The sequence below is a fragment of the Alosa alosa genome, chromosome 13 (genome assembly GCF_017589495.1).
Source record: "Alosa alosa isolate M-15738 ecotype Scorff River chromosome 13, AALO_Geno_1.1, whole genome shotgun sequence".
Classification (NCBI taxonomy): domain Eukaryota; kingdom Metazoa; phylum Chordata; class Actinopteri; order Clupeiformes; family Clupeidae; genus Alosa; species Alosa alosa.
Window position 1 is genome coordinate 33,343,147 of NC_063201.1, and position 13,484 is coordinate 33,356,630.

At 42.3% G+C, this 13,484-nt stretch overlaps 1 protein-coding gene across 1 annotated transcript in view; it reads left to right on the plus strand.

The window, feature by feature from the left end:
- nphs1 (NPHS1 adhesion molecule, nephrin) overlaps window positions 1-13,484 on the plus strand; it is a 155,852-nt gene that overhangs the window by 29,123 nt on the left and 113,245 nt on the right. Inside the window, exons 3-4 of the mRNA XM_048261958.1 lie at window positions 4,568-4,690; window positions 5,455-5,577. Of these exons, the coding sequence (XP_048117915.1) occupies window positions 4,568-4,690; window positions 5,455-5,577 (246 nt within the window). The remainder of the gene's footprint in view (window positions 1-4,567; window positions 4,691-5,454; window positions 5,578-13,484) is intronic.

Here is a 13,484-nt window from a genome sequence, read left to right on the forward strand (position 1 = left end):
GAGCTGCAGAGTTGACGGACATGACATTGAGGTCCATGGAACAAGAAAGGCCACATACAGATAGCGTCAATGCAGCGTTCAGACAGTCATCAAAGAAAATTCCCTATGCTACCGGGAAGCAGCAGAAGAAATACAGTGCAGCTACAGCCACAGGCAGTGTCTGTGCATGCAGATACTGTGGTGTGCATCATCAGAGAGGGCGAGAGCATTGTCCTACTAATGGAAAAGTGTGCAAAGCCTGTGGTACAGCTAACCACTTTGCTCGTGTGTGCATGAAAACCAGGAGATTGGAGGCACCTGCTCATGTTCACTCCATGGAGAATCCAATAGCATCCCAGGAAACAGACGGTAGTGGAGATGATCTCTTCTCAACAGAAAGCATTGGGGCCGTTGGGCCCAAAGGAAAAAAGTGGTTTGCTGCGCTTTTATTGAATGGCATTAAGCAAAAATGTCAGCTAGACTCGGGAGCCACCTGTGACGTCATGAGCCTGAGAGACAAGATGCGAATCGCACCACAAGTTAAACTCATGCCAAGCAGCACCAAGCTCAAGCTCTACTCAGGTCAGTTGATGACCTCCATGAGTGTGTTGTGCGAGGCTGCAAACACACCCTACAGTTTGAGATAGTCGAAACCAGTCAGCAGCCCCTGCTTTCGGGGTCTACATGCGAGTGCCTCAGACTTATGCAGTTCACCATCCCAGCAAGCCTGAACACAGTGGACAGTAGCACCCATGCTGGGTTTTTGAAAAGGGAGGCTCTCATTGAGAGGTATCGGGAGGTCTTCACTGCTCCAGTAGAATCCGTCCCAGGGGTGGTGCACTTTCAGCTAAATACGGCAGTTCAGCCAGTTCAGAGTGCCCCCCGCAACGTCCCAGTCGCCATGAGGCTGGCCTGACCTCAAAGAAGATGCAGAACTGAAGGTGAGAGAATATTGGGCGTACAAGGAGGAGCTCAGTGTTCAAAATGGAGTGCTGTTTAGACAGGGTTATTATCCCTAAAGCCCTGCGTCATGAGATGTTGGTAAGGGTACACTCAAGCCACATAGGGGGTGAGGCCTGTTACAGGCAAGCACGTGACACGCTGTATTGGCCAGGGATGCGAGCTGAAATCTTAGACTTTGTAGGCAAGTGCACAGTCTGCAATGAGTATGCCATTACCCAGCAGAAAGAGTCTATGATGTCCCACGAACTGCCAACACGCCCATGGCAGATAGTTAGCACTGACCTCTTTCAACAGAATGGCAAAGACTTTCTCCTGATAGTGGATCATTATTCGGACTTCTGGGAGATTGATCTCCTCCCAGATCTCTCGGCTGAAACCACGATCAAGTGCTGCAAAGCACAGTTCGCTCGCCATGGGCGGCCTGATCGGCTTGTCTCCGACAATGGTCCTCAGTTTTCATCCCTCGAGTTTAAGCGGTTTGCAGAAGACTGCGAGTTTGAGCACATCACGTCATCTCCGCATCACCCCAAGGCCAATGGCAAAACTGAAGCCGCAGTCAAGATGGCAAAGAACTTATGCAAGAAAGCTCACCATGAGCCTGGAAAGCGATCCTGCAGTGGCGCAACACGGCGACCGAAGGGATGGACAGTAGTCCGGCGCAGCGCCTGATGTCAAGGCGTCTTAAGACAGCGCTACCAGTGGCCAACAAGCTGTGTTGGAGAAGCTGTGTCACAGGAGGCAGATCTCCAAAGCCAGCTATGACAGCTCAGCGAAGGACCTACCAGAGCTCACGGTAGGCCAAGGGGTACGAATGAAGCCAATGCCTGGTGATCGGACAGGCATCTGGAGACGGGGATCCTGCGTGCAGAGGGTCGCCCCACGGTCCTACCTGGTCGAGGTAGAGGGATCGCGATACCACAGAAACAGGGTAGATCTGCGGCCGGCAGAGCCAACTACACCACAAAACTCAGAAAGTCATCTGCAGAGAAGCTTACTGAAGGAGCTGAGGGAGGAGCTCCCCATGAACCAAAAGGGGCCAGAGTCACCCATCGTGGAGCCTGGTGGTCACACACCATGCGCTTCCCCACCTAGGCATGTCGACAGCCCAGCCGTGGATCCAATATCCACACCGACAAGGCCCCCAGTTACGTCGCGCTATGGTTGGCTGACCAGGGCACCAAACAGACTTGATCTTTGAATAGTTTGTTTGTACACTATATAAAAAAAAACAAAGGAGAGACAAGTGTACAACTGTATTCTGTTTGTTGCCAGTGTGGTGGAACATGTTATTTCGGTTTGTATTGTTGTATTCAGTAGGCCTAAGTTCTGTGCCTTATTCAGTAGGCCTAAGTTCTGTGCCTTATGCTATTTCGTTTTGTATTCAGTATGCCTCAGTTATACAGGTAGCATAACTTGTATTATGTAAAAGGAAGATGTTACAGGATGTACTGCCACCTAGTGGTTGTTTATGTTTTACTACACCTAGTGGTTGTGTATGCACTACTACACCCAAGGATTAACATGAATAGTCAAGTACACCAGCACTCTTGTGTCGTCGTTCATGCAACACCTTGAGTCATTTTAAATGCAGGCTGTCTTCTGACACCATGTAGATGTGTGGAAACAGACACTTAACGTATACGCTGTAAAAGCGAAGTAGCTTTTATTAACATGCAGGTAGCTCTACATCCCACAGACCTCTACCCACAATTCCCCCAGGCCCCTTAACGTCATCTCCTGTAGATAGGATTTAGGGATGGTTGCCAGATCAACCATCAACATAATCTACAATATTTGCAGCAATTAAGGGGAGTTTATGAGTGGTCCCTCCGACAGTGGTGCGGTCCTAACGAACGCCAGGTTGACACACAGTTACAGTAGGCTAATTGAGAGAAAAAACGTTATTCTTCCACCGTCCAGTCTAGCAGCTGTCAACATACAACGGAAAATAGGCGATTTTGGAAGGTGTGTAGCCTATCTGCTTTAACTTTTTTAATCTAGGCGGCATTCCACCCAGTCCACCCAGAGTCCGAGGCCTACCCTCTGTGATATGAATGAATGTTCTGCCTCCATATGCTCAAGCAGGCCTTTATGTCCATGTAGCAAATGTAGAGTCCGACTTGCTGCAGCCACAATCATCTTGAAAGTAGCTTAGCCTAGGCCTGACAGGAGATAACATTCTACAATTTACACCGATTTTTCTCCTCTGTTGATCTCGCGACATTGTTGGCGAATTTGTATATGCTTATAAAAACAAAATACCACTTAATTTCGGGTTAAAATGCATTTTTTTGTAATGCATTACATTAGCCTACTACGTTACAGCAAATCAGGCCTATTAGGCCTACATTATGCCACTTTTATAACGCGTTACTCCCAACACTGTATAGGCACAACAAAACACTAAGAGGGGAATTAACCCAAGTGTGTGCGTAAAGTAAAAAAACGTGTAATACGCATATTTCATCCTGCCAGAATTCTCCCGTGTCATTTACGCGCGATAGGGGGAGAGTTACCCGTTTTGGCACCCCCAAACTCTGGGTGTTTCTTATGTATACAACTCTTGCGTGCATTCGGCCACTGACTTTCCAGCTGGTTCTCCAACATGTCGCCTCAAGCTCAGTCGCTGTCGCTTTGCCAGAGCTTCGCCAGAGGCTGAAACACGCTACTACATTTAAACACAATTGTTGCGGCGATTTCGAGAGGCATTCCAGCCTACTTAAATTAATAAAAAGTAAATCATGCATAATTTAAAAATAACTTAATAGGCTACTTGGCTACGCAATAAGGTTTCCATTACAGCACCGCGGACGTTCAATGAACGCATGAAACAGGATGGTTTGTTTGAAATCCCGACACTCTTTCAACATGGAATGTAATAGTGATCATCAAATACCTCCCCAGATTTCAGTGCCCATCAGTCCCAACATTTAACAATATAATCAAACAGTCCAAAAGTAAATTAAATATCAAACTAAACCGAAAATGTCATGCTTTTGAAGGCCTACCAGCATGCCGCCCAAGAAACGCATGTCTCAAAAATAAAACTCAAGATAAGAAATAAAGGGCTGTCTCGAATACAATTCTGCCCCTAAAGGCCTGTACTTTGTCTTAAGACCCCGACCATAATTTGAGGATTTACAGTATCTAAGTAGACAAACTGGCTTCAGATATCCAACAGAGTGAATACGATATTGTGCAGTCTTAGCTGTGGTTAGTGATGTGATGCTGTTAATGGGGAGTTTTACATAGCATAAACCTATAGGTTATTATTTATTTGGCGTACCTATAAGGCTTTTTTCCTTATCAAAAGTGAGGGGGACGACTGATCTCTTCAACACTGCGGGGGACTTGCTTTCAACATGTTGAATTACATATGCATGGTGATAAAACAATGTAGAGAGATGCTTGATTGATTTAGATCTGTCTCTCAATAACTATACTGTATACAGTATGTTTGAAAGGCATAGCATGACATAACATGTTTATGGTCTGAATTAGATTAGCATTTACAAAACACAGAATAAAGGATAAAATGTATGCAAATATCACATGACAACTGTCGGTTGTGTAATGATTGTTTGTTGGTATGATTAGACTTTAACTAGATGCCTTAACTTTAAAGGGGAATACCATTTGCTGATTGAGGATGTGGCCTTGGAGGATGATGCCCCTTATGAATGCCAAGTTGGACAGTCAGAGAGCAGTCCAGCAATCATCTCACAAACTGTATGGCTAAATGTACAGGGTAAGCAGAATATTGTTACTACTGCATGCTCCAAATTCAATCAAAATACAGTAGGCATGATGGTCTAGTTTTGTGTGTAGGTTAAAACTTTTTTGAGCTGAAAAGAAGGTTAACCAGTTCTTTGTGCTTTCAGGCCCAAAAAAAGACCCAAACATAAATTATCACATTTATCTAATCTTTCCTAACGATCCGTTAGCTGTCTGCCCCATAAGAAGGCTGTCAAAAAAATGCGTCTCTGTAGGCAGCCTAGGCTCGAGATCTGTACACAAAAACAATTGCTACCAACAAGGGTTGCCAACCCCTCAAAAGCAAAATAAAGTGTTTCAACCAATAACCGATGAGATGCGAAGGAGTTTAGGAGTTTTAATTGCATAGGAGGGAGGGGGAGGGAGTAGCGAGCTAGCTCTCTGTTTTGTTTGAACATCAACAGAAGTGACGTATCCCCGCTATCGCTGATACAACCTTTAACATGTCAAGACACAGCAGCTGCAGAAAAATATCACCCAGATATCATATCCCATCCCTTATTAACAAATACAACACAGCAGTGCCGTCTCTAAAACCCATTAGCAAAACTGGCAGACTATTGTAACGGACTGGTCCCTGCCTTTCTCACATAGCAAAACATTGTATTAAACCACCAGATTACAGTTGTGCAAAATACTCTTAGCTTTGTGTGATATAAACATCCCTGTTGTCACATTAAAAATGAATACACATTTTTTTCTGACCACGTCTTTACTTTCTTGCTGGTTGTTTGTTAGTTCCTCCCTTAAAGCTACAAATCGAACTGGAGTCATCTGAGACATGGGTTGCAGGTAAAGAGTACTCAGTGAAGTGCATGGCTACTGATGCTAAACCTGCAGCAGAAATTACTCTGTTCAAAGGTAAGTTATCTTGGTAACACCAGCAATCCCAACTAGAAATGCAATTCCAAGGAATCACCAGTGCATGAAAATGCTAAAGTTGTGATGTAAAATATCATGTATAGTTAAAACAGATAATACAGAGATGGTTACTACGGTGATGCTAGGATAGACATGGTGGTTGCATAGCTTAATAAAAGTTGATAGTTTAAAAGTAGACTGTTTAAAAGCTGAATGTAGATAGTTTAAAAGTTGTTGATAGACAGTAGATAGTTTAAAAGTTGTTGATAGACAGCTAGTTTAATAGATAGTTTAAAAGTAGACCGTTTAAAAGTTGAAGGTAAATAGTTTAAAAGTTGTTGACAGACTGGAAGTTGAATGAATGTTGATATTTAAATAGTTTAATGGCTGTGTATAGGTAGATATTTGACAATAACTGAAAGTTGGAATGGCTCTAATGTTTGCTAGCAGTTATGCTAAGATTTTTAACTATGCTAACCATGCTACTTAGCTAATGTTTTATAGCAGTGTTAGCAATGCTAACATGCTAACCATGCTACTTAGCTAACTTAGCTAACGTTTTCTAGCAGTTTTGCTAAACATGTTAGCAATGTTAACTATGTTAACCATGCTACTTAGCTAACTTAACTAACGTTTTCTAGCAGTTTTGCTAAACATGCTAACTATGCTAGCAATGCTAACTATGTTAACCATGTGACTTAGCTAACCTAGCTAATCATTTTTAGTAGTTATGCTAACTAGCCTGCTAACATGCTAAGTATGCTAACCATGTGACTTAGCTAACCTAGCTAATCATTTTTATCATTTTTGCTAAAAATGCTAACAATGTTAGCAATGTTAACATGCTAACCATGCTAACTAGCGACAGTGGGTAGGAGTCATAGTTGATGACAAGTGTTGACATAGTTGATGACAAGTTAAAAGTTGTTGATAGACAGCTAGTTTAATAGATAGTTTAATAATAGTTTAAAAGTAGACTGTTTAAAAGTTGAATGTATATAGTTTAAACGTTGTTGACAGCTAGTTTAATAGATAGATAGTTTAATGATAGTTTAAAAGTAGACCGTTTAAAAGTTGAATGTAAAAAGTTCAGTAGTTTAATGGGTTACATTGTTTAACAGTGGATTATTGTAGTAAGGACTTTTATTTTGAAACAATTTTGGGCAGAGGAAACAGTTGAATAGGATGTGTAGTCTTAATTGACCCAGATTGTATGTTTAAAGTTCTGAGGCTGCAGGTGGCCTGAACACCTGCCATAGGATTCTAATTGCTTAATGGCCGTATTATGATGTCATAATCGGCAATGTTAAGTCTATGGGGATTTTTAAAAAGTGTTTCTTTAATAGTTTAAAAAGTATAAAAGTTTCAAAGTTGAAAAGACATAGCAACCCGATCTGTTTGAAGACCTACGTTACAAAGTTTGAATGAAGTTTCGAAGCTAAACTGTTCAAGAGAAATTGCGTGCGGAAAAAGTGGTAAGCGGAACAATAATAAGAAGCCTAGGAAGAACAGGACAGTGCATTTTCATGCACTGTAATTAAAGACTTCGTTTGAAGCCATAACTCAATACTCATCTTAGTGGTCATGGTGTAGTGTCACCAAATGACATTGATGCAACACTAGCTTTCAGTGACTGAAATATTGTGATGAGAAAGTGCAACTGCGTGACATGTGACATTTGAAATATAACAGATGACAGTTTCTATATCTCTGAGTATAACTTGTTCACTTTCCAAGGGGACTTATCAAGGTGGCTAGAAAAGTAACGAAGGCTTATTCTTATCTTAATGGTCAATGGTGCATGATCCAAAAAATGGCAATTAGCTAATATATCTTATCCAAAAATCGCCATCCCTCTAAATTCATTACACCACTGTAAAATCATAATAGGCAACTTAGTGTGTTCATGGTATGCAAATTATGCAGCGTCTAAGTCATGACATCACAAAATTGTGAAAATGGAGTATAAATATGTTAACAATATAGACAAAGTGATTCAGTACAATCAACAATATTAACAATATACACAAAGTGAAATCAATTAAAGCAAGAAAATAAATTTTTAATATCAAATCCAGTGGGAATACACAAGATTAGATTAGATTCAACTTTAGTGTCATTGTGCAGACTACAAGTAACCTGGGCTTTCCCATGCTGCCTTACACGCGATTTTATTCTAGCTGCTAGGCAGTAGAGGTCTGCGCGGGACTGATTTTTCAGTCCCGCTCCCGCCTGCTCCCGCAATATTCTGTCCCGCTCCTGCCCGCCCCCCCGCATTAATGTGTCATTTTTAGTCCCCGCCCCCGCCTCAAGATCTGTAACATGATGTCCGCCTCCCCTCCGCTAAAGCCCGCAGAGATGCAGGAGGGGATAGTCTATTCAGTTTTTTTTTTCTGTCTCACGAAAGGAGCACACACACCTGAGAAAAACTCCAGATGTCAGTTTCTTGGTTCTGAATGTAGGCTAACAACTGAAGTAGGCCTAGTCTGGTGCCCTCTTCCTTTGATTTCGATTTTTGAGTTTTGACAATGAGCAGCAGGAACAAATTGAACCAACTCTGAACTCACACTATACTGACTTTGCACTCATTCACTCCTCAGCACTCATGACCCCCCCCCCACACACACACACACACACACCCACACACACCTACAAGACTTTAGCACTTTTACATCCCTCTCCCTATGCTACAGACCTTTTATTTATTTTCTTATTTCATCACACGCCAAAACACAACACACACACACACACACACACACACACACACACACACACACACACACACACACATATCTGACTTTCTCCAACTTTTTTGCACACTTTTTATTTATTATTTTTGATTTTCCTCCATCTACCCATGTCCTTGATTGCCTAGCCTTTTCTGCCCCCCCCCCCCCCACCCCACCCCCCATCCCCTACACACACACTTACATCATCACTGTCATCACTTCACATACATACAGCACTCCTCTACATACTTGCTGCACACTGCCCCCCCCCCCACATACACAGCACATTGTCTTCAGGATCTTCTCCAACACACATCCTCTACATACTTACAGCACACTGCCCCCACCTACCCACACACACACACTACACACACACACACACAGTCACTGCTCCACTCCCCCCCCCCACACACACATCTTCACTGTCATCACTCACATACATTACATACAGTACTCTGCTTGCAATGTAAGTCCCTGACCCCCCACACACACACACTTACATCATCACTGTCATCACTTCACATACATACAGCACACTGCTTGCTACAGTAAGCCTCCTCTACATACTTGCTGCACACTGCCCCCCCCCCACATACACAGCACATTGTCTTCAGGATCTTCTCCAACACACATCCTCTACATACTTACAGCACACAGCCCCACCTCCACACACACAATACACACACACACACACAGTCACTGCTCCACTCCCCCCCCCCCACACACACATCTTCACTGTCATCACTCACATACATTACATACAGTACTCTGCTTGCAATAGTAAGTCCCTGCCCCCCCCCCCCCCCTACATACACAGCACATTATTTCATCAGGAAGCTTCTCCAACACACATCCCCAACATACTTACAGCACACCCCCCCAATACACAGCACATTGTCTCATGAGGAAGCTTCTCCAACACACATATTGCACACTGCCCTCTCCCCACATACACAGTACACTATCCCATCTCCCCTGTCATCCCCCCAACACACACACCAAGACCCCTGGCAGTTGGGTTAGCCCCTTGAGCCGTGGATCTGCCCAAGGTTTCTTCCTTGGTAAGGGAGTTTTTCCTTGCCCCTGTTGCTCTTGGGTGCTCCTTGTTGGTGCCCCCACCCAATCCCAATCCTCCCCACCTTTTTTATGCAGCCCTTGCCACTTAATCTACTAAACCCCTTCTACTGCACTTTTACCCCCCCCCCCCCATTAATGCACAAATAGGCTGACACCAGACATAATTTCACTGCATTTCTTACTTCCAGTAACTATATGCATGTGACAATAAACTTCCTTGTATCTTGTATAAACTTCCTTGTAACCCACGTAAACGACAATATAGGCTATAGGCCTGCTATCCTTCAGTTATGCTTAAACCCCATTTTTTAATGCTGCCTAACAGAACATCCAGCTGAACTATAGTTATGAACAGTACTTTAATCATTTCCATATTTAATTTTACGCATTATTTAATTTATGGAGTGCAGTCAATCATCGGTTTTGTCCCCGCACTAACGCATCCCTCTCTCATCCCGCCCGCCCTCCAAAGAGCTTTCAAAAGTTGTCCCGCCGCTCTTTTAGCGCCGAGACCAGCGGGTCCGCGGGTCTACGCGAAGGGAGTGCAGACCTCTACTATGCAGCCTGGATTCCATGGACTTCGTTTTCACCTCAACGAAGGAACCAATCACAGAACGGAGGGAGAGCAGCAAGACGATGGCGACACACCGATGCCATTATGAGCTACATACAGACGCATTTGATAGACATTCATAACGCCTAATCAACGGCTCTGGGCATTCGTAAACCACGTTTCAAATACGAGAAAATAAATGTCTAGTTCCCAGACCCCATCTCAATGAGATGAGGTCTGACGTTAGCCAGGCTAGACTACAAGTAAAAAGACCACGAGATGTAGTTTGCGCCTAACCAGGAGTGCAAAAAAGCAGAAAAGTGCAATGTGATATACAAAGTATAGACAGGTGGTGCATAGACAGGACAAAATATATAGTGCACTGTAGACATACAGTTGGTTTACAGAAGGTGGTTTACAGTAATGTAAATTAAATATAAATATGTGCCGTGTATTAACAGTAAATTTATAAGAGCAGAATAAATATGCCTATTTAGTATGAACAATGTATGAGCAACATGTACAGATATGTGCCAGGGTTGCCGTTGTCCGGTAATTACCGGACATTGGCCGAAAAAAAAAAAGAAATTAAATCTCCCTGGTCAAATTGTCCGATTGAAATTGGCTAATAATCCTGTCCCCCTAAGCAATCTGAATTTGAGAATAAGCCTAATGTAAGCATATATTAAAGCAATACGTCCTCTGGCTATGTTTTTAAATGAACAGGCTCTACCATTTGAAAATATGCTGCATTTCAAATAGGAAGCGCACGCTTAAAATGGTAAATTGGTGATGATAAATTGGTAACGTCTGAAGCCTCAGATGTCCGGTCAGCTCCACCACCACCAGATAAAAAAGCAGAAGTGTCGGGCATAGCAGTGACGTTGGAAATGGAGTGGCTGCTCCAAGACACTGTCATTCTCCGTGTAGACACACCCATGGTACACTGGACATCCAACTGGGTTTTGTACCCAAAGCATACAGTAGGTCTATGCTTTCTCTGTCTATGATCTGCAGGGTTAGGGCCTCCTCGACGAGGAGATTGCTGGTCCGCGGATCATTTCCGGCACAATCAAATAATATCATTGAACCGCGGACCGAAAGAAAAAGAAACTAAACATTTCCCAGAATAGGAAATATTTCTTAATTTATTGTTATCAAATAAAGGAGATTAACCTTAGGGGGTAGTGGTGTGAGCGCTCATTCTTGTGTGTGCGCATCTGTGCAAGTTAAACAGTTGAACCACTTGGGTAGCAGCAACAAACAACGTAGCCTTTTTAAAACGACGAACGAAGCGGATTCTTGCTGTCCATGAAAACATAGATACTGGCTAGATCTTGTTAGGCATGTATAAGTTAGGCTAATGAACATGTTGCATTCTATACGGCCTGATTATGTCATTCTTTAAGCTACATAGCCTGTCCAGTTTTCCTCAACTTGACTAATTAAGAAGCGATAATAGGATATTTGACCGGCATATCGTCAAAATGTCTGGAAAACGAACCATTTTTGTTCTAGCGGAAACTCTGATATGTGCAGTGTAGTAGCAGTAACGTTATAAGATTAGTAGGTAACACTTTATTTTAATGTGTCGCTGTTACAGTGTACCTACCTAATTAGGTACAGTGGTACAACCTGTGTAACAACATGTACTATCAGGTACTATCATTGTACTTGCATTATGTATTTGTGGGTACCTACATATAGTTGTTACATTGTAATACTGAGTGCTTTTACAAAAACTTTGCCAATTTGCCTACATTTTTCATCAGAGGCAAAGAGCTGACCTGAGACCTGCTGGATGGGGTAAATCTGCCCATGATAGATTTGATATACAAACCATTCTTAGCTCCAGTCAAGGCCTCATTGTCTTCAGTGTACATGTAACAGCTGTGCTGCTACAACCTTGTTACTCTTTGATACAGTGGAATAAACCTATTAAGTGTACCAGTTAATTACTTACATGTGACATATGTTGTGTCTTCGATGTCTTGGAACAGGTCTACTAATTCACTACATAGTACATATATCAGCTGTGTTGGTACACACTTATTGCTCTTTGATACAGTGGCATAAACCCATTAAAATGAAGTGTACCAGTTAAGTACTTACAATTACGTATTACATGTATGTTGTGTCATTGGTGTCTTGGAACATGTCTGCCATTTCCTACATACTGTAGTACATGTATCAACTGTGTTGGTACACATTTTTATCTTTTGATACAGTAGAATAAACCCATTAAAATAAAGTGTACCAGTTAAGTAGTTACATGTACATATTATATACATCCTGTTAATGATGTCATGCATCCTGTAATTGATGTGTTGAAACGTGTCTGCTATTACACCACACAGTACATGTGAATTAGTAGACCTGTTCCAAGACGTCGAAGACATAACATACATGTCATATGTACATGTAAGTAATTAACTGGTACACTTAATAGGTTTATTCCACTGTATCAAAGAGTAACAAGGTTGTAGCAGCACAGCTGTTACATGTACACTGAAGATAATGAGGCCTTGACTGGAGCTAAGAATGGTTTGTATATCAAATCTATCATGGCCAGATTTACCCCATCCAGAAGGTCTCAGGTCAGCTCTTTGCCTCTGATGAAAATTTAGGCAAATTGGCAAAGTTTTGTAAAACACTCAGTATTACAATGTAACAACTATTTGTAGGTACCCACAAATACATAATGTAAGTACAATGATAGTACCTGATAGTACATGTTGTTACACAGGTTGTACCACTGTACCTAATTAGGTAGGTACACTGTAATAGCGACACATTAAAATAAAGTGTTACCGATTAGTAAAAATAATATAGATGCAGTGTATTAAAGCTGCAGTTGGCAAGTCTGACGGATTGAGGGGATTTAGCCAAAATTTAGAATTTTGATTTTCAAACTCTCATGCCCCTCCCCCACTACCACCGAGCACCCTCTCATCGAGTCTGTGCTCATCAGTGCGCACCCATGGAGGTATTATATATAACTGGAGAGAGTGACTAAGTCCCGCCCCCATTCATTTCAATGGCCCATGCTAGGCTAGCTACTTCAGCCAAAAAAGTTTGAAATTGACCGCAGCCATCTTTATGAAAATGGCGTTTCATGGGTGTTCGTTTCCGGCACCAGCTAGAATTAACCTATTAGATTCCACGTTACAGACAGAGACAACGTAAGGTACAACGGTATGTCGTTGATAAAGATTGGACATTCCCTCAGAGGAAGTTGTTCGGGAACACGCTTCACTTGACCTTGTTATGAGCGCAAATTTATTTCATTGGTTGGGATAACATTTTGTGAATGGTGGTAGAAGTTTGCATTGTCTCTGAAGTCCTAGGTTATTTAATGTGGTGTTCATATGTGATAATATGTTTATGCAAATCAATATTGAGTCACTTTATGCTACACAAATAATGATTCCTAAATGCTATATTTGGACAGGTTGTAGGCCTATTACGCAATAGGCTATCCAACGAAAATGACTATAATTAAGTAGACATGTGATGTAAGAAACGTGTGGATAGCTGGGATTTTTGCT